Below are 20,095 nucleotides of genomic sequence, written 5' to 3' on the forward strand. Positions count from 1 at the left end.
GAAGAACCAAAAACAAACATGGCTCTTCTAATAGCACAAATTGCATCTCCTTTGCTGGCACCACGATCGCCAAGATCTCCACTGTCTTGTGTACAGTGAAGAATAAGTAGCTTTGGAAGATGTGTGACATCATGCCTTGGATTTGTATCAGTACAGATGTAAAATTAATATAGGAAAGTATAATTGTTTAAAGACTCTGCTCCCTGCCCCTAAAAGTGGTACATTGATACCCCATACTCATATGTAGCCAGTACCTCAGAAAAATGTGGTGGAAGACCTTTCCCATTGTTCTCAGCAATTGACTGCAAAATCTTTAGGGCCCTTTTTCCTTTTTTGCGAGTCAATAGCCACCTAGGAGATTCAGGTATCAGCCTGCAAAAGAGAGAGGCCAATGAGGATGTATTTGCTAACAGTATTAAGAAAACAAAGAGATTTATTGCTTGCAATAAATGTGAGATGTTTGTGCTTTCCAAATTTTTCCTGGCAAGCTGTAACTTCTTTAACCTTTCTGCAACCTTTTTTTGCAGATGAAAACAAGGATCTTACAGGTTCAGCAAGCAAATAGATAATGCACATGGTAAAACACAGTAGAAGCCCAGTATAATTGATCCATGTGATAGTAATGAATAGTAAACCGCCCAGAGAGCTTCGGCTATGGGGCGGTATATAAATGTAATAAAATAATAATTAAAAATTAAAGATATGCATGAATTATGCGAATGACTCATCCATGTCTCAGCACATGTATAGTGCAAAAGCAAGGAAAACCCCGTGGGGGAGTAAAAAGAAGCCAAAGGCAAAGGTAGAACCTGGCAATCTTCAAAATGGAATATTTACAAAAGTTTATTTACAGTGCCAAGGTGCCGCCTACGCGTTTCGAACGCAAACTGCGCTCTTCCTCAGGGCTGTTATCTAAAAAATAAATTAAAAAGTCCTGAGGAAGAGCGCAGTTTGCGTTCGAAACGCGTAGGCGGCACCTTGGCACTGTAAATAAACTTTTGTAAATATTCCATTTTGAAGATTGCCTGGTTCTACCTTTGCCTTTGGCTTCTTTTTACTCCTTCAGCACATGTATGACTGGACAATGAATTAATTAATCATCCCTAAAGGCTGTGTTTTCACTTCGTATTTTACTTAAGGTTTACATTTCATTTTTGAGTAGGGCTCATACAAAAAGCAGCATTTCCTTTACAAAGTCCTACGAACAACCTGTGTTTTTACATCTAATAACCTAATGCTATTATTAGTTATAATAATTATTACAATTATATGATTGTATCATAATACATTATATGTTATATACATAATATATTATATTGTGTTTTGGGGCATTAAAAGTGCTTCAGGAATCCTTATAACAGTCCTGTAAGGTAAGTCATTATTATTGCTTCTTTATTGCAGCAGATGAGAGATTGGCTTATCTAGGGGCAATTTTTCAGTAAGTGATAGAGAAGAGATTCAGACAGAGGAGTTCTCTTAATCACTACACTACATTAGTTCTTATTTTGCACTACAAGACCTTGCACTAAAAATCTACAATTATTATTATTCTACAGATAACAGAAGGAAAGCAACAAGAAAATTACCAGTAATATATCAGGAAAAGGAAATTAGGGAGTGTTGTAGCCAGCTGAATCCCCCGCCATGTGGGAATTAAATAAGCAATTCCAGGAAGAATCACAACTCCAAGGGTGAAGAAGATCTGAATTACAATCCCAACAATTCTTCGCTCATCTGAACCAACTATCTCTGTCACTGAATTGGCAAAAAGACAAACAGAAGACACTGAAAGGAAACTGCCAATTTGCTATTAAAAATCAGAGGTTAGGAAGTCATTGTTGTGTGTTACATTTTGGATTTGCATTGATATTATTGTCTTTGTCCTTTACTTAAGTGGGTGGAAGAGAATTTGGACACTGTCTGGATCTTGTCCTCACTCGGAACTGCTCTGTCCTGGACTTTTCTATTGTTGACTTTCCTCTGTCAGATCATCATCTAGTCTCTTTCAATATTACTCACAATCCCCCTCCTTCACGTCCCGCTTCACGCCCTTGTCGTGACCTGCATTCTATCAACTATGAAGCTTTTTCTCAGTCTTTAGCCTCCTCTCTTCCTTCTGTCTACAGAGCCGTCTCCTTGGACTCAGCCGTCTCCTCCTTTAACTCCTCCTTATCTTCAACTCTTGATAATCTTGCTCCATCTACAACTCGGATAGTTCGCCCCTCTCAACCCCAACCGTGGCTCACCTCTTTCCTCCGCTACCTTCGCTCTTGTTCCCGGGCATCCAAACGCCTGTGGCGTAAGACCAAGGACTGGGCGGACTTTGTCCACTACAAATTTGTTCTCTCCTCTTTCTCTTCTGCCATTTCACTGGCCAAACAGCAGCACTACTCAACGTTGATCCAGTCAAATGCTAAGCACCCTCAGCGGCTCTTCGCGTCCTTCAATTCTCTTTTGAAGCCTAATCCGCCATCTCTCCCCGCCTCTCTGTCTGCCAATGACTTTGCCTCTTTCTTCAATGCTAAAATCCAAACTATTCGCTCCGATCTAGCCAGCTCTGCTCCGCTTCCAGCTCCTGTCCCTCACCTGTCAGTTCCTCCTGCAACTCTCTCGGCGTTCCCTTCGGTCTCAGCTAATGAACTGTCTAAAATACTGTGCTCGTCGAAGCCTTCCACTTGTTCCCGTGATCCGATTCCCTCTCGCGTCTTTATTAATCTTATCCCCGCTATCCTCCCGTCCTTGCTTCACATCATTAATTCTTCTCTGTCCTCTGGTTCATTTCCTTCTGCTTTTAAACATGCTACAGTCTCTCCAATTCTCAAAAAACCCACTCTTGATCGACTATCCCTGTCTAACTACCGACCTGTCTCTCTCTTGCCCTTTAATAACTCTGCTCTGGATCCCTTTCAATCTGGCTTCCGTCCTTTGCATTCCACTGAAACAGCCCTTACCAAGATCACCAATGATCTTCTTACTGCCAAGTCTAAAGGCCATTATTCTGTTCTTATTCTCCTTGATCTAACCGCAGCCTTTGACACGGTTGATCACGATCTTCTCTTAGATTCCCTCCATGACCTTGGACTCTGTGGCTCTGTCTATAACTGGTTCGCCTCCTATCTAGAGGGTCGCTCTTTCAGCGTGTCGGCTAACGGCACCTCGTCCTCCTCTTTTCCCCTTTCAGTTGGGGTTCCGCAAGGCTCGGTGCTTGGCCCGTTGTTGTTCTCTCTATACATGCTGCCCTTGGGTAAGCTTATCCAATCTCACGGCCTCCAATATCACCTGTATGCCGACGATACACAATTATATCTCTCATCTCCGGAACTTTCTCCTGATGTTCACGATCGTATCTCGGCATGTCTCTCAGATATCTCAGCCTGGCTGCTTCATCGTCGTTTGAAACTTAACATGGCAAAGACTGAATTGCTTGTTTTTCCTCCTAAACCTTCTCCTCACCTCTCATTCTCTCTTACTGTCAACGATGTCACGCTTACTCCGGTCACGGAAGCTCATAGTCTTGGCTTTATATTTGATTCCTCGCTCTCCTTTACTCCTCACATCGAGGCAGTAGCTAAATCCTGTCGTTTCTTCCTGTATAATATTGCCAGGATTCGACCATTTTTGTCTGTCTCTTCTGCCAAGACTCTCGTTCACGCACTGGTTATCTCTCGGTCGGACTACTGCAACCTTCTTCTCTCTGGCCTTCCTTCATCTCACATCAGTCCGCTGGTCTCTGTCCACCACTCTGCCGCTAAGATCATCTTCTTGGCCCGCCGCTCTGACCATGTCACTCCACTTCTGAAATCTCTTCATTGGCTTCCAACTCACTCCAGAATCCAATATAAACTTCTCCTGCTGACCTTCAAAGCTCTTCACGGTCTAGCTCCTGCCTATCTCTCCTCTCTCATCTCACACTATCGCCCCGCTCGTGCTCTCCGCTCCTCTGATGACATGCTTCTCGCCTGCCCAAGGACCTCCACTTCCCTTACTCGGCTTCGTCCTTTTTCTTCTGCTGCCCCTTACGCCTGGAATGCTCTTCCAGAACACTTGAGAACTACAAACTCAATCACTGCTTTTAAAACTCAGCTAAAAACTTTTCTTTTCCCTATAGCCTTCAAATATTGAGTTTGTTCTGACTCTATACTGTTTAGCTTCACCCTACCCGGTGCCTGTTTACACTTCCCTGTGCCTGTTCGCATTCTCCTTCCCTCTTTATTGTTTACTACAACTTATTAGATTGTAAGCCTACGGGGCAGGGTCCTGCTATTTACTGTGTTATCTGTACAGCACCATGTACATTGATGGTGCTATATAAATAAATAAATAATAATAATAATAATAATAATGGTTTAGACATAGCAATCAAGTGCTTCACCTGGGTACCTCCCCCCACTCTTCCCTTCTTTTGTGTACTATTACATTACCAAGAAACTATGGTTCAATTTCTGATTACAAAACGGGATAACAAACAGGATCAAATCCTGACTGTTAGTCAAAGATTAAACTATAGTTTCCTGGTTCATATGAAATGGGAACATGTGGTTTTACAAATCCTGGAAGTCTTCCCTGCAGCGGTTCTGACAAAAACAACTCCTTTGAAGCTACGATTTGATTTAGCAGAAAGTCCCCAATAGCACCAGTACGCCCAGAATAGAAATATAATAGCTTGTCCTCAAATGGACTGGGACCTGCATGGCCACCCCTCCCCTTTTTGCAGTCTTGTAAGCGGTATTTACAGTGCAGTCCACTGACCCCACATGGTACAATTCTGAATTATAACCTAATTCAGCAAGGCCCTATTCCATCTTGCTTTTGCTTTTCATCACAGCATTAAGAGGAAGAACCGAAAATAGCCCATGGCTTACCAATAACAAAGCTTGTCATCCAGGTTCCTTTTCCAAATACACCTTGTAGAAAGCGAAATATCGAAAATACTACAATGTTTTGTGAAAGAGCCACTATGAGGCCACATAGTCCTGCCCCAAAAGTAGAGAAGAGATAAATGCGGGTTCTGCCGTATCTGTCAAACAAAGCAAAAGGAGCAGGGTAAGAAAGATTTTTTAAAATAAGTGTCTGGTGAAATTTGCCTTCTGCACTCAGACAGGAGACACTGAGCACTCCAGCTACTAGGTAGTTGATATATAATATATAATAGAAATATATTCCAGAAAGAAAGGAAGGAAGAAAGGTGCAATCCTATGCATGTTTAGACAGAAAAAAGTCTTACTACTCCCAGAATTTCCCAGGCTGGCTGGGGAATACTGGGAGATACAAAACATTTTTTTTGTGTCAAATTATAAAACTGAAACTATTTCTGAAGTATTGCCTGGTGTTTAGTTGCATTAGCACACTGCTTCATGTCAACATTCCTGATGTAAATGGTTATTGTATATGGATATGTTTTATATGTTTTTACTTCTTCTTTTCCTCTCTTTTGTCGTTTCCCCCTTTTTGCTTGTTATTGCTGTTATTTGCAAATAAAAATGAAAAAAAGTCAGCATTCCTGAGTTCAAGCAGCTTTACCGCAGTTTTGCAGTACTTTGATTCAGTTCTTCGCACACTATTTTCTCATTTCATCACCAAGCTTTTCTACACAAGTCTGTTAATCACTGTATCCACTTTTCGTTTCGTTACAGAATTGCGATCCAAGCTCTATACAAACACCTTTTCCTTTCCTGCTTTTTCCACTACAAAACCTCTAGGTGGAAATGTGCAATAGTGGAATAGTTCAAGGAGAAACAGGCTTTGAGAAATAATACCTCATTTTCCCCATTCTTAAAATAAAAATAAAAATGGGAAAGTGCTCTAAAAAAACAGAAGCAAAATTGGAGGATCATGACGTTGTCTAAAGAGTCTATAAACAACTATAAGTAAGGAAACATGAGTGTGCAATAAATGCCTTGTGTAGAAACGCTAATCATCTCAAGGGCATGGTGAATCAGGTGGGCCGAAGTTGGTCACCGGTACATCCAGGGGTGACCATATTACACCAGCTTTAAAATCATTACCCTGGCTGCCAATTAGTTTCCAGGTGAAGTATAAAGTGTTGGTTATTACCTTTAAAGCCCTACATGGTTTGGGTCCAGGTTACCTGCGGGCTTGCCTTCTCCCGTACAATCCTCCCCGCACACTCAGGTCCTCTGGGAAGAATTTACTTCAGCCAGCAAAAATTAGATTAACAACTGTTACCCAGAGGACTTTCTCTACTGCCGCTCCCAGACTGTGGAATGGCCTGACGGGAGAGATCCGCCAATTCAATAGTCTTTCTGAATATAAAAAAGCAATAAAGACTGATCTCTTCCGGAAGGTCTACCCAGTCAAATTTTAAGATGTCTGGCTGGCTGTTATTTTAATAATGTATTAATTTTTATATGTTTTAATCCGTTTTATGTATTTTATAATATTTTGTATTCCATGTTGTTCCCTGCCTTGATCCAGAGGGAGAGGCGGGTAATAAATAAATAAATTATTGTTGTTGTTGTTTAAGGCTGCACCCCTGAACCCACTTTGTTTAACTTAGTTTCATTGAATTTAGTGGGATTTGTTTCTAAATAAACAAGCAAGGGATTGACCTGGAGCTTCCAGATAGTTGTAACAATTAAACAGTTCTTAGGGCCAAGGTACACATTACTTTGAAGATATAGCTAGTCTTTCCTTCCTTCTTTCTTCTACTCTAAAGCACAGAGACCCCAATCTGGTTCAGGACCATAGCATGGTGGGTAGGGGGACTCTAATCTTTTGCTCACCACTGTGGATTGCTTTTTGGCAAAGATAAGTACAGCAGGAGGGGCGCAATCTGGATCAGGACCATAGCAGGGAGTGAGAAGAGAATTAACACTCCTCAGGCTCAATTACACCAAGCAGGATATCCCACTATAAAAGTGGTATGAAAGCGGAACATAAAAGGCAGGAGCCACACTACTGCTTTATAGCGGTATTGAAGTGCACTGACAACTGTTGGGGCCCACGACCCATACCATATACCGCTTTCATACTACTTTCCTAGTGTGATATCCTGCTTGGTGTAGATGTGTCATGGGCCCCAAGAGTTGTCAGTGCACTTCAGTACCACTATAGAACAGTAGTGTAGATCCTGCAGTGCACTTCAACACCGTTACAAAGCAATAGTGTGGTTCCTGCCTTCTATATACTGCTTTCATACCACTTTCATAGTGGAATATCCTGCTTGGTATAGATGAGCCCCTCTACTCTTCATGCTAGAGTCACAGTCAGGATTGGGACACTGCACTTACTTTAGAACAAGAGAGAGATATCATTGCTAGCTTCATCTTCAAAGCAGCATATAGTTTGGCTTAGAGATTGCAACATGCACACAGTTTCCTTTGTAACTGCAGTAGTTTCCAGAACACAGATGGGGTAAAACAGGAAACACTGCTTGATAGCACTTTTAGTATTCTTACCTTCTGAGCATGGCTGTATTTAGTGAACTACCACTACACCCAATCCCAGATTTATGCAGCATCTGGCTGCATTCAGAATCTGGATTGTTAATAAACTAGGATTTTGCACAAACCACAGTTTCCCATATTCACATGAAATGGGAAACTGCATTTTGTTACAAACCACAAATGGAGGCTTCAATTGTCCTTCCCTCTACAAGAAGAAAAAGGGGTAAAGGAGAGGGAGGACTGTCCGAGCCCAAGACTTGCTATGGCACATTCTTGTAAACCTTGGGCCCTCTTCAGGTGTTCACTGAAGAGGAGTAAACTGTAAGCAAAGATGGAGCCAGTGGGGGATGTGCTCCAGCTCCCACACCGCTCCAGCTCCACTGAAAGGTCAGCATTAACACATCTGGCTGAACATGCTTACACTGCTCCACAAAATCAGGAACCCTGGCTTATCAGGGTTTCCGATTGAATGGGGCTCTGTAACCAAGTTCAGCCAAATGCAGTTATAGCATCCTTCACAGACCTTCCCCATCAACACTGGGAAGTCAGGAGTGGAGCAGCCATAGCCACTTCTTCTCTGCTTACAGTTATCTCCTCTGTTAATAGCCCAAGGAGATCTGTTGTTACGTCTGAATGTGGCATTTGACTGTAGCTTCTGTCCCATTTTTTCCTTCCATCTCCTACAATTAGCTAGCTTGCTCTGGAGGGACGTGGTTCCCCTGAAGGCTCTCAGGTGAAAATTGAAATTCTGCTAGAGCAGAAAGAAATGAAGAGGGGCAATGGCTGCAGCCAATGATGGTAAAAGCCAGGATGATGTGGGACAATCAAACACCATGCACATGCATAAAAGAGTTTACATGAGTAACACCCAGTAGGGTGATTACATATATTTATGCACATGTTTGCTCCATTCACATAGGGTGACCATATGAAAAGGAGGACAGGGCTCCTGTATCTTTAAAAGTTGTATTGAAAAGGGAAGTTCAGCAGGTGTCATTTGTATATATGGAGAACCTGGTGAAATTTTCTCTTCATCACAACAGTTAAAACTGCAGGTGCCCTGCCCTCTTTTAAATCTGGTCACAGTATAGCTGCAGTATAGCTCCTGCAGCTTTAACTGTTGTGGTGAAGAGGAAATTTCACCAGGTGCGACATGCATACAAATGACACCTGCTGAAATTTCCTTTTCTATGCAACTGTTAAAGATACAGGAGCCCTGTCCTCCTTTACATATGGTCACCCTAATTCACATATCAAATGGGGGATCTATTTTTATTTTTATTTTTATTTTGCTTTAAAATGAGTAGGGGGGTGAAGAGAGCTAAATCCTTCATTGTCTTTTGCTCAAGCACCTCTCTTCATTCCAGCTCAACTTCTGGAATCAGAGCTGAGCAGGGGGGAAAGTGCTTCGATCAATGAAATGATCACACACACTCTAAATTTCCTCCACAAAGTCTCTTTTTCTTTTCCTTTTTTAAATGTTGGGTTCTCTTACATTACATGTTTGAATATAATATAATAGTAGAGAACTAAGTCCAGGCACAAGTTTGAGGTAAGAGAATTTAAACTCAGCAACATTAACGGTTTTGGCCTGTGAGGGAAAGTGTGGCCACCTTTCTCTTGTTTGGAGGAAAGTAGAGGCAGAAAACATATTCTGTAAATGTGGTGCTCAATAATGATATTTCCTTTTATCCACAAATGCAAGATGGGCATGAACTTTACAGATAATGGTGTACAAAGGTGTACTCCCCCCTTTCACTTGCATAAGTATCATGTGTGAAGTATTATTTTTTGCAACAGAAGATAATGTGGTCTATAGGTTGATGTTAAAAAGCAAACTTTACCTGTCTGCAGCATAGCCTAGAATGAACCCTCCTATTAGAAAGCCCAGATTGAGAAGAGCCTGTGTCAAATCTATTAGCCATCTGTTCTCACACACAAGGTCAAACTGTGGGAAGAAGGAAAAAATATATAAAATGCTTCTGTAGAGAAGGTGCTTTGATTCAACAAAAGATTCTGGTTTTGAGCAAATGCCAAGAGGCCATTTTAACTGTGTAAATACTGTTTGTGAAATATTTTTTATCCTTACACATACACATCAGTTCCCATCCACTAAACTTTTTAAACCATGTTGGGTAGTCATAGTGGGCTAGTGGGCTTAAATGCATTAATTGCTTTGTTGGTTTTGCAAACTGCTGCTGATACAGCCATTAATCTTGCATTATTTTGCTACTTGACGCCTTATTGGTCAAAGCCAAAATACTTGCCCTGTGAGCAAACTAATTCAATAATGAAATCAAAATTTCCCAATTTAGAGGGGAAACAATACATGCATCAGAATAATGTGCCAATCAAAATAACCCCTCAGTTTGAAAATTATCACAATTGTAGGTATATAAATGAGGGCTCAAATTAAAATAGAGAAAACATAAATTTCAAAATGAAATACTGTATTTGGCACTTTGTATCAATTAATGAACCAATCACAGAAGCTTACAATTTGTATTAAATAATATTGGATCAAGGATCTGCCTTCCATGAATCAAAGAGACCTTCCGCAAGAGAAAGGGGTCCACTCACTAAAGGTCTCTCCTCCCAATTTTGGGGTAATCCCCTCCTCCCAAACACACCACATCCCACACCATACAACAGAGTCTCCTGGCTCTCTGCATAGCATTTTCAGAGGGCTGGAGGAGCTGCCATGGGAAATACGGGGTGGAGAAGTCCATTTCTGCCAGTACAATTGATCTAATGTAAATCTGGATCCAACCCAATGGAAATAGCACCAAAATACCCCATGCAATATACAACAACAAAATGACAAATATGACCATTACTATTACCAGTATCTGTATGTCCCCACCATGAATAAATGTGCAAATTAAATAATTAATAAAACTATTTTTGATAGTTGCTGGACAAGTGTAGTGATGCCTTCTGCAGCTGATAAAAAAAAAAGAAAAAAGAATGCTGTTATGCATCCTTCTGGTTTATCTCTCAGCAGTTTGTCCCTAGAGGGTCTCAATGGAAAATGGTAAGGTTCTTCTTACCAGAAACAATATTTTCTTTAAAACAGCATGTAGCACAGAAATTATCAGGCTTAGCTAGTCTCTGAACTAATTTCAATTGATGGCTTGTCTTCTGTATTATAAAAACACCCCATATTGTTTTAATAATACAGCAGAGATAACAGCACAGAGCTCTCTGTCTATCCAAAGCCCTGCCAGCAAGAACAAGGCAGGGCAGGAGGAGGAGAGAGCCTTTTACTGCCTCCCATTCTGCCATTAAATTTTTTTTCCAGCTAGGTGAGCCTCTCGGTCTGTCTAGTTGACTCACCAGGCAATGGTTGGGGCAGTGATGGAGAGACTGATGGATTGAGTGGATCCAGCCTCTCCTCCTCCTTCCCCTCCTTGCCCATCAGAATGCCCCCATTTCACCCTCCCTAACCTGCTGTGTCCTCAAAAGAGAAGCTGCTGTGGTGTTCTCTGTGGTGGCGACATGGAGTGAGGCATGAGGGGTAGACAAATCCACACTCTGATTCCTCCCCATAAGGTTGTAGCTGTGTCTATGGCCTTGCGGGGGTTAGGGGAGCGGGAAGTCTGCACCATCCTGTGGTTCCTCAGATGCCTTTTGAGAAGACTGTAGGATTACACTGCCCAAGGTTAATATGGTTTTTTAAACCAAATTTGGCTCCAGGATTCTGATAAAATAATCTGATCAATACCAGAGTTTTAGGAGCCAGAGACCTTGAATGTCCTACAGAAAACTTAAGAGTGTCCTAGAGTAAATGCTTTATATGCCAAAGATCCCTTGCAAATTCCATGTTCGGCAGAATTAGGAAAAGAATCAGAAATAAAACTGCCAATATCATATTGCCTTAAACAAATCTATGGTGCAACCATGCTTAGAATACTGTGCACAGTTCTGATCACTGCACGTAAAGAAGAATATTGTAGAATTGAGGGTGGGTGGCGACAGGCAGAAAAGGGTAACCAAAATGATCAAGGAGATGGAGCATCTCCCGTGTAGAAAGGTTACAACATCTGGGACTGTTTAGCTAAGAAAAATTATGAGTGAGGGGAGACATGATAGAGGTGCACACAATTATACATGGTGTTGATATTCTTCCTGTCTCATACTAGAACCAAGGATCATCCCATGAAGCTGAATGATGGGAGATTTAGGACACTAGTTGATGATCTGAAGTATTTTTATTCTGCTCTTTGGCCAAGAAGGCTCCCAGTGCGGATTAAAAGATAACCAATTAAACAAAGCAGTCTCTGCTCACAGGCTTACAAACTAAAAAGGCATGACATACAAGGAAAAAAGAAGGTGGAGGGGAGGGGGAATAATTATTTTACAGGGTTGGTGGAAAGGCCCTGCTGCCTCTTCATCTCCCTCAACTCAGGCTGCTAGAATGGCTGCAGCTAATGATAGTTGAGGGAGAAGTCTTCATGAAGGAGGTATAAAACTAGGCTGGTGGAATGATCTGCTTTCCCTTTCAGATAAAAGGAAGTACTTCTTGACACAGGTTAAAATTTCAAATTTGCGACCACAAGATGTAGTGATGGCCAACAATTTGGGTGGCTTTAAGAGGGGATTAGACATTCCTGGAGGAGAAGGCTATTGATGGCTGCTAGATATGATGACTATATGCTACCTGAAGTATGCCCACATACACCAGTTGTTGGAGAACACAAATGGGAACAGGCCGTTGCTCTCATGTCCTACTTGGGAGTTCCCCACAGGCAGTAGTTGGCCACTGTGTGTACAGAATGGCCAACTGCTTCTTACGTTCTTCTTGCCATGATTCCAAGCCCTCCCACTGAGATATGAGACAGTAAAGATGTCTGCTGTGCAATCCACAAAATCTCTATTCAGTAGACAGTCTATGCTTAATTAGCTTAATTTAATTAATTAAAAGCAAGGCAGTTGCCTATCAGCTAAACAGACGGTTTCCCACATGTCCGACATGTTTTTAACAGACCTCTCCTTCAGGGAAGGTCTTTAAGCTGTAATCTCTACTGTGTGGCTAGTCTGGTGGACTTACCCCACCTCCTCTCAACTCCACCAGTTTGACCTCTGGGATCTGTCAATTCCAATGCTCCCCCACAACAAAGACTGAGTTCCTGGGGGTGGGGAGGAGGGGGAAGATGATCTCTGAGCCTGGACCTCCTGTTTGATAAGATCCTTTGAAGACTCCTCTTTGACTCTTGGAGATTTTCCCCGCCTGCTTCCTGTCTCGGTTGGTCTTCTCCTTCATTAGCCTCCAAGTCTGATTCGGAATCCACAACCTGGCCTCATCCTGACACTTATACCCAATTTCTAGCATTCCCAGGTAGAACTAGAAAAGATTCCTGTCTAAAATCCTGCAGAACCACTGCCAGGTAGTGTCAACAGTTCTGAGCCAACTGGAACAATGGTATTTGACTTGTATAAGCAGCTTTCAATGTTCCTCCTAGATTTGAGTTCCCCCACTCTTTTCAAAGTAATCATGAATAATTTGAAAACACAGTTCTTCATCACACACCCTTATACCCTTCATCAAGATCACTAATGAAAATAATAAATGGAATTGATCTCAGGATTGGCCCACTGAAGGATTCCAGCAACTCCTCCCTGGCTTTTTGTGATCTTCCATTTAAGCATCCCTTCCTTTTTTAGGCTCAGTGCTGTATCTGATGTTTTATATTATATATAATAAGAGCCATACTTAGGATCTTATATTTGCACATTATTATTTTAGGCTCGTGCTGTATCTGATGTTTTATATTCACATATAATTCCCATGCCACATTTTAATATAATAAGATCCATATTTAGGATATATTTGCACATTAACTTTGTACATTGAAGCCCATATTTTGGTTCTGCAGCATATATGCAAAAGAGTCGATTTCAGGTATTTTCAGTAACAAGGAACAGAACTTTAGCATGCATGGGAATAAATAGTGAATGTCAGCATTCACTTACATTTACCTTCCTGTGTGTTGATGCTTCTGAAATCTTTGGTAATGTATTTCCTCATCCTGATTAATGTACCAGGAAGAGAACCTGTCTCCCATTGTATGCATTGGGTTGTATCCAATTGTGTCCTTCCAACAGCAGAGCAGATACTGCTGGCGGTTCAGATTTCCCCTCCCCGCTGCAGCTCCTCACTCCACAAAACTGTTGCAGAGGGCTGGGGGACCCTCAGGAGCTGATCTGGGTCTGCAGAGAAGAGGAGAGGGGATACTCATTGCACAAGTGGAAGTCTGCTCTTGTAACACTGGACTTAGCCTATTGCAATGGGAAAAACAAAACACACAGGCATGGCTATTCTTACATGGCCTTAGCTATATCTGTGCATGTATGCAGAAAGTGGTACTTGGCCCTTAAAATAGCTGTGTTAAAGTTTTTTGGTTGAAATAGCAACAACTACAACAACAACAATAATGTTTCATATAGGACTATATCTGTTATATAAATCAAAGCGCATTTCTGCTTCTGGGAAACTAATTATCTTTCTCCAAAGGACATGTCCACGTTGTACACTCTACCAAAAGTGTATACAGGCAATGGACTAGAATGTATCCTCCATGGAGAACTAACTGTCAGGATTACAACACAAACAAAACAGCCTTTGTACTTCATTTGACCTGGAAACTTGGAAGCTGTTCCAGAAGTTTGTGTCCTGCCTTAGGAGAAAGCACTCTAGAAAGTCCATGTGCCCTCCCTCTCTCCTCTTGGGCGGCTCTGAGAGAGCAATCATCCACCAACCTACACTCTGGCCAGTGAACAGTTAAGTAGATGGAAGGTAGCTGAATTTAATGACTAGTTAAATAAGTTTTCTCCAGCTCCAACTCCGTTTTACCTGCTTTCCATGCTTTCATTATTCGTTCTGTAATGGCGAAAGTGGCGGGGGGGGATGGACCATGATACATAGCCATGGTATTGCCATTAACACAACAGTACCACCTCAGAATGCACATAGGGAATCATTTGTTTAAAACTGTCACCATACTGTAATCTCCATGAATGTGGAAAGGTTATTTGTCAGTGAGAGGGGGGAAGCTTCAAGTCTAGTGTTTGGACAAGGCATGCTTCAGACAAGCCTTCAAACATTAAATCCCTCACTTGTATTCTGGGAAAACAGCCTATGAAAAGAGACGGAAAGTACTGGGCATGTTTAGCCTTGAGAAGAGAAGACTGAAGGGAGATATGATAGCACTCTTCAAGTACTTGAAATGTTGTCACACAGAGGAGGCACAGGATCTCTTCTCGATCATCCCAGATTGCAGGACACGGAATAATGGGCTCAAGTTACAGGAAGCCAGATTCCAGCTGGACATCAAGAAAAACTTCCTGACTGTTAGAGCCCACTACCTCCCTAGGTAATTGATTCCATTGTAGTACTCTACAATGGAATCAATTACCTAGGGAGGTAGTGGGCTCTCCCACACTAGGAGCACTCAAGTGGCAGCTGGAAAGCCATGTGTCAGGTATGCTTTAAGGTGGCTTCCCGCATGGAGCAGGGCATTGGACTCGATGGCCTTATAGGCCCCTTCCAACTCTACTATTCTATGATTCTATGTAAGACTAAAAGGCCCTGTAACAGGCCTGTACCACATACCCTTTCCAACTGAACTAATTCTTCATGCTATTAGGTCGGAGGAAATGTACTATTAGGCTGCAATCACACTTACCAGGGAGTAAGCACCATTACACTCATTTAGACTTACTTCTGAGTAAATAGGCATAGGATTGCACTGCATAGCACTACAGGGAAAACACATTCTGAGCCTTAATGTTATGTCCACTAGAATGTCTGAAAGGGGCTACAGATTCTACCTTCCCCACTTGTTCCTTTAAAGAAATCTTTCTTTGCTGTCACATTTCAATGTTAATGATTAACATAATATAACCACAGAGAAACAAAGCAGAATTAAAAAAATATAACTTTCCCTCCTCTCATGATCTAACCCTACCAGCAACATTCCTATAAAACCACTACTACTGTATTTATTTAAATAATAAATATTTATTTATTTATATTTATTTATTGCATTTATATACCGCCCCATAGCCGAAGCTCTCTGGGTGGTTTGCAAAGTTATGAGTTCCAGGAAGGAAAAACCTCAACTTCTAAAAGACGATAATATAAATGTAACTGTTTACATTTTTATCTTGAAATGTATACCTGACCTTTCTAAACATAAGTGGTTCTAGGCAGTTACAATCCACAAGTATTAATGTGAATAAGATATTACTGAAAGTAGACTAACTTCTCTAAAGTACACATTTGACCCGAGGAATTAGTTTTCAGCATGAAAGGTTGAAATTCAAGGAGAACCAAGAAGAAATGTTTAATTTTCTCAGTATTTGATAGTTATCACTTATAATAATTTAATATACTATTATGGAGGATAATGGTCTTAAGGAATCATTACAGCAAAGATTATTTGCTGTATATATATATAACATCTCTATTTAGAAAATAACCTCCATCTTCCAAAGAAACACAAATACTACAGGGACAGAAAACAAAGTGCCTTTTGACCCAATGTACAGTATAAAGATATATACCTTTTATAAGACTTTACCTGTCATGACATCCCTCAGGAATTGTATTTTGGCGAGGGTGCCAGCACATTTCCCAGGGTTCCTTTGGGAAGAGGGAACCCCTGTTTGAGACCATGCCTTTGTTCTCTTCAGCCATGATTTTTGCAAGTAAGAGTCTGGTACTTCAGCCCTAACCACATTCATTTTGAAGTGAGGTCTCCAGACTTTCATTGACTTACTTCCAACAGTTTATTCAATCCCATGAGCAGCTGCAGTTGCATCAACAAAGGCATTTTTAGAATGTGGCAGACTGACTGCTGCACAAGTATAAATTCACAATCTACAGAATTGTAAACTAGACCAGAACATTGGCACATTCGCTGCTGTGGCAGCAACACTATATGGAAAATCTTGTAAACTGTGGCCCCAAACCGTGCAATGAAGGGGATTATCTATCTGTGACAACTTAACGGTGTTGCTGGCACCACGGGGCCAGTGATGTGATTTTATCATGGAATGGCAGCAAGGTTTTGTAAATGTAATCCTTATGGATGAAATAGCAGGAGAGAATACTGCCATAGGTACATTCATGCAAGCCAATTCTGTGTTCAAATTGCAAACCTATTACAACACATTAATGGCATAATCATGATTAGCTCCTTACTTTCTGCTGACTATTCTGTTAGTGAATGCTCTGTTTTTGTTGGTTTTGTGCTGGTACTGTTTCCTTTATAGCTACACGGATTGCTTTTTTATTCTATTTTATTGTGTTTTTAGATAGCTTGTAATCCGCTGTGAGGTCCCTACTGATATGTGTGTGGGGGTGGGGAGATGTGGCTAGAAATGAACTATATAATATAATATAATATAATATATCTGCTTTTTAAATTCGTATTTGTTTTCTGATTAATGCTAAAGCAGATTTGCATAACTTTTGCATTTTCAATGGAAGAATAGATCTCACTTCTTTATCACAGCATATGCTGGTGCAACCTAAGATCTTTTGCTCTTAGTGTGCAGTCCTAAGAGTCAATGTCTATTCAAAAGCAAGCCCCATTGAATCCAATGAAGTGGATCCTGCTCCTGCTCCTCCTCCTCCTCTGCTTTTTTTGTTTATCCTCCTGCCTGAGGAAGAGTTTTGTGAAACTCAAAAGCTACCTCACTATTTCATGACATCCCTAAAACATTACACTGCTGCTGTTGCAGTTTGGATGGTGTCTAAATACAGTTTAAAATACAGTTAACACAGCTAACTGTATTTTAAATATTTTCTCATAGATCTTTTATGACATTTGTTTTGTTATTCTTGTCTTTGCTGGTATACCAAGTGTTATGTTTTTATTCTCCTTTTGTTATGGCTGAAATGAACAGCAATAAACTGACCTGATTTCTAAACCTGAAATCATGGCTAAGATTTAGGAAGATAGGAACATGTCATATCAGGACAGTCTACTGGTCTGTCTAGCCCAGTACTCTCTATTCTGATTGACAGCATCTCTTCAGCGCCTCAGTCAGGCAAAGGTATTTCTCCATCACCAGCTACCTGATCCTTTTTAAAACTGGGGATGCCGGGGACTGAACCTGGAACCTTCTGCAGGCAAAACCATCTGCTCTGCCTTTGAACTACATTCCATCCAGAATTTATGAACAAATGAGAAATTACATCAAAATTTGTTGCCCAATGGAGAAATTACATTAAATTCACTCGGAGGGGTGATACAAACTAAGGTAGCACTGTCCTTCAGTGTAACTTATCACCTCAGTTTTCAAGTGGAATCGTTTGTACACATTTTCGTACCCAATCCAATATCTATAATGCCAACAGAGTCAGGAGAAATGGAACAATCCTGGGATTACTTCACATATTAAGCACAGACACTGTTTAAGATTATCTATGATATTTTCCCATTATTGCCCTGGGGAAAATGGAAAATGAAAAGAGTTTAATCACAGATGCCAACTTGCCATAGTTTGCATTCCAGATTTCTGAATATGTATAGATATAGATATACATTTTACAGCCCTGTGCTTTTAATAAAAATATTTGCTGGATGCGTTTCAATTCTCTTACCTCACCAGCAATAGTTGAATGTGGGTTTTTGTATAACCAGCCATCTTGGCATGAAGTAAATGACACATTGCCCAAACTGTAGTTGGTAAGATGAGACAGTGGGTTGGTACAGCTATAACAAGTGCTATTCCATTCTGTGTCATATCTTTCGCACTGGGAGGAAGAATTCGTCAGACTTGAAGCTTGAATGGAAAGATTGTACTCGTCTTCCAATGTCCATGCACAACGCTTCCTTAATTCAGATGCACAAGGGATCCTGCACCAATACTCCTCTGGATCTCGTCCAAGAAACACAACTCCGACAAATAAAAAAGAAAAAGTTATGCCAGTCTGGCAAAGGAGGAAGAAGACCCTCTTTTGAAACCTTCCAAATTCCCCAGCCTCTTTTAAAACCTCATCAAAAGACGGCATTGTAACCAGTAGTTCAACCCCCACCCCCACCCCGCCTCAAAGTCAGATGAATCCAGATGGCAGCGTTAACAGCTCTTAAAATTTGTGACTACAGATGGTGTTTCCTTTAAATCATGTATGTTCTCCCTCTGTGTTTTTCTCTGTCTCCCTCACCCACAGGCATGTAGTCAAGTAGCATAAGCAATGCTGGGACAGAGCAAAGTTTCATTCCCTCTCCCTCTTTCTCTCTCGCTCGTGCGCACACACACACACACACACAGAGTTATAATGTCAGTTTGGCACAATGCTTACACACAGCAATTTAGGATTTCACTATAACGTTGGCAAACATACAGCCCCAAAGAAGGGGCGTATATTTCCTATCTACCCAAAGGAAAGATTATGCAATCAAAACACTTAACTCTTTAGGTGCTGGCAATCAGCAAACCGAAGGATACAAAGCAGAACTAGGGATAAAGATTTTGTCATTTTTTAAAAAATCATGTATTAGACAGAAATTATGAAAAAGGAACTACTTTGTAAAAAAAACCAAAAAAAAGCCTACAGAGCTTCTTTCCCTCCCCTCCCAGTACTTGAGGGTTATTTAAGTTTATACCTATTTAAAAACTAACTTAAATGGATACTTAGATAGGTTGAGACTATGAGGTAATAGAATGTTAAACAAGTTAAAGGAGGTATAGAATTTGAGGAAAAAGTCAAGCCAGGAAAGCATTAGTTGCAGATAAAGGAATTGAAATAATACCAGAGAGAGAAAAGGGACAGGGGGTGGAGGTTGGGGGGAGAAGAGAAAAGATGGATAGACAGGTCAGAGGAAAGGCAAGGAGAAATAGGCATGAAACAACAGAATCAAATGGACTGAGAGGATCTTTCTGTCACAGACTCAGTGCCACCCATCCAGTGATAGATAATTGACAGTGTTGCCAAAATAATTAAAAATGGTTTGGTGTTGGGTTCATTTGTGTTTTTGGTTTCTCATTGTTATATTTATTACCCTATTTCTTCCATTCTAAGACACACTTTCCCCCCCATATAAACATCTCTAAAAATGGGGTGCATCTTAGAATCGCGGGTGTGTCTTAGGGGTTTTTTTTCCTGTTGGTGGTACTGAAATTAGTGTGCGTAAGAAGGTGTCTTACAATCAAAGAAATACGGTAGCTCTGTTGCTTCATATTATCCAGAAACATTCAAAAGCAACTATCAGCATAAGAACTGATTGCTAGTTTGTATCTTCTCATCTGTAATTGAGGAACATGTGCACTACAATAGTTCAAAGTATTTTCTTCCTATATTTTGAATAGACATTTCACATACACCCCAAATTATAAACTTTAAGCAACAACACTGAAGGAACTTGAGAACAATTTATTTCTGAGCGTGCATTGTCATATGGGACTACTTTTCTCCTCAGCCAGCCGAAGCATTTATCGTATACCTTGGATTTTATTTGAAAAGTTCACCTTTTAAAACATACAAGCCAATTTACATACTGACATCATAAAATATAATTAAATATCATAAAGACATTAACAAAAATGGGAGAACAGACTTTGAAAAAGGCCACCTCAGATTTACCCATCTAGTTAAAAGCAAGTGTTCAAAGTCTTCAACACACTGGCAATCACAGTCCTAGTGATATTACATTACCTCAGGTGAATATTACCTCATG

General features: G+C 40.8%; 1 protein-coding gene across 1 annotated transcript in view; it reads right to left on the minus strand.

Moving 5' to 3' along the window:
- The window catches only part of SLC22A3 (solute carrier family 22 member 3), a 33,898-nt gene extending 15,290 nt beyond the window's left edge, over positions 1–18,608 (minus strand). The window contains exons 1-5 of the mRNA XM_063124472.1: positions 18,019–18,608; positions 9,251–9,354; positions 4,863–5,017; positions 1,587–1,755; positions 255–372 (exon numbers count right to left, since the gene is read on the minus strand). Coding sequence (XP_062980542.1) covers positions 255–372; positions 1,587–1,755; positions 4,863–5,017; positions 9,251–9,354; positions 18,019–18,429 — 957 coding nt within the window. The 5' untranslated portion in view covers positions 18,430–18,608. The remainder of the gene's footprint in view (positions 1–254; positions 373–1,586; positions 1,756–4,862; positions 5,018–9,250; positions 9,355–18,018) is intronic.
- Positions 18,609–20,095: the final 1,487 nt, after the last annotated feature.

Source organism: Elgaria multicarinata, chromosome 4 (genome assembly GCF_023053635.1).
Source record: "Elgaria multicarinata webbii isolate HBS135686 ecotype San Diego chromosome 4, rElgMul1.1.pri, whole genome shotgun sequence".
NCBI lineage: Eukaryota > Metazoa > Chordata > Lepidosauria > Squamata > Anguidae > Elgaria > Elgaria multicarinata.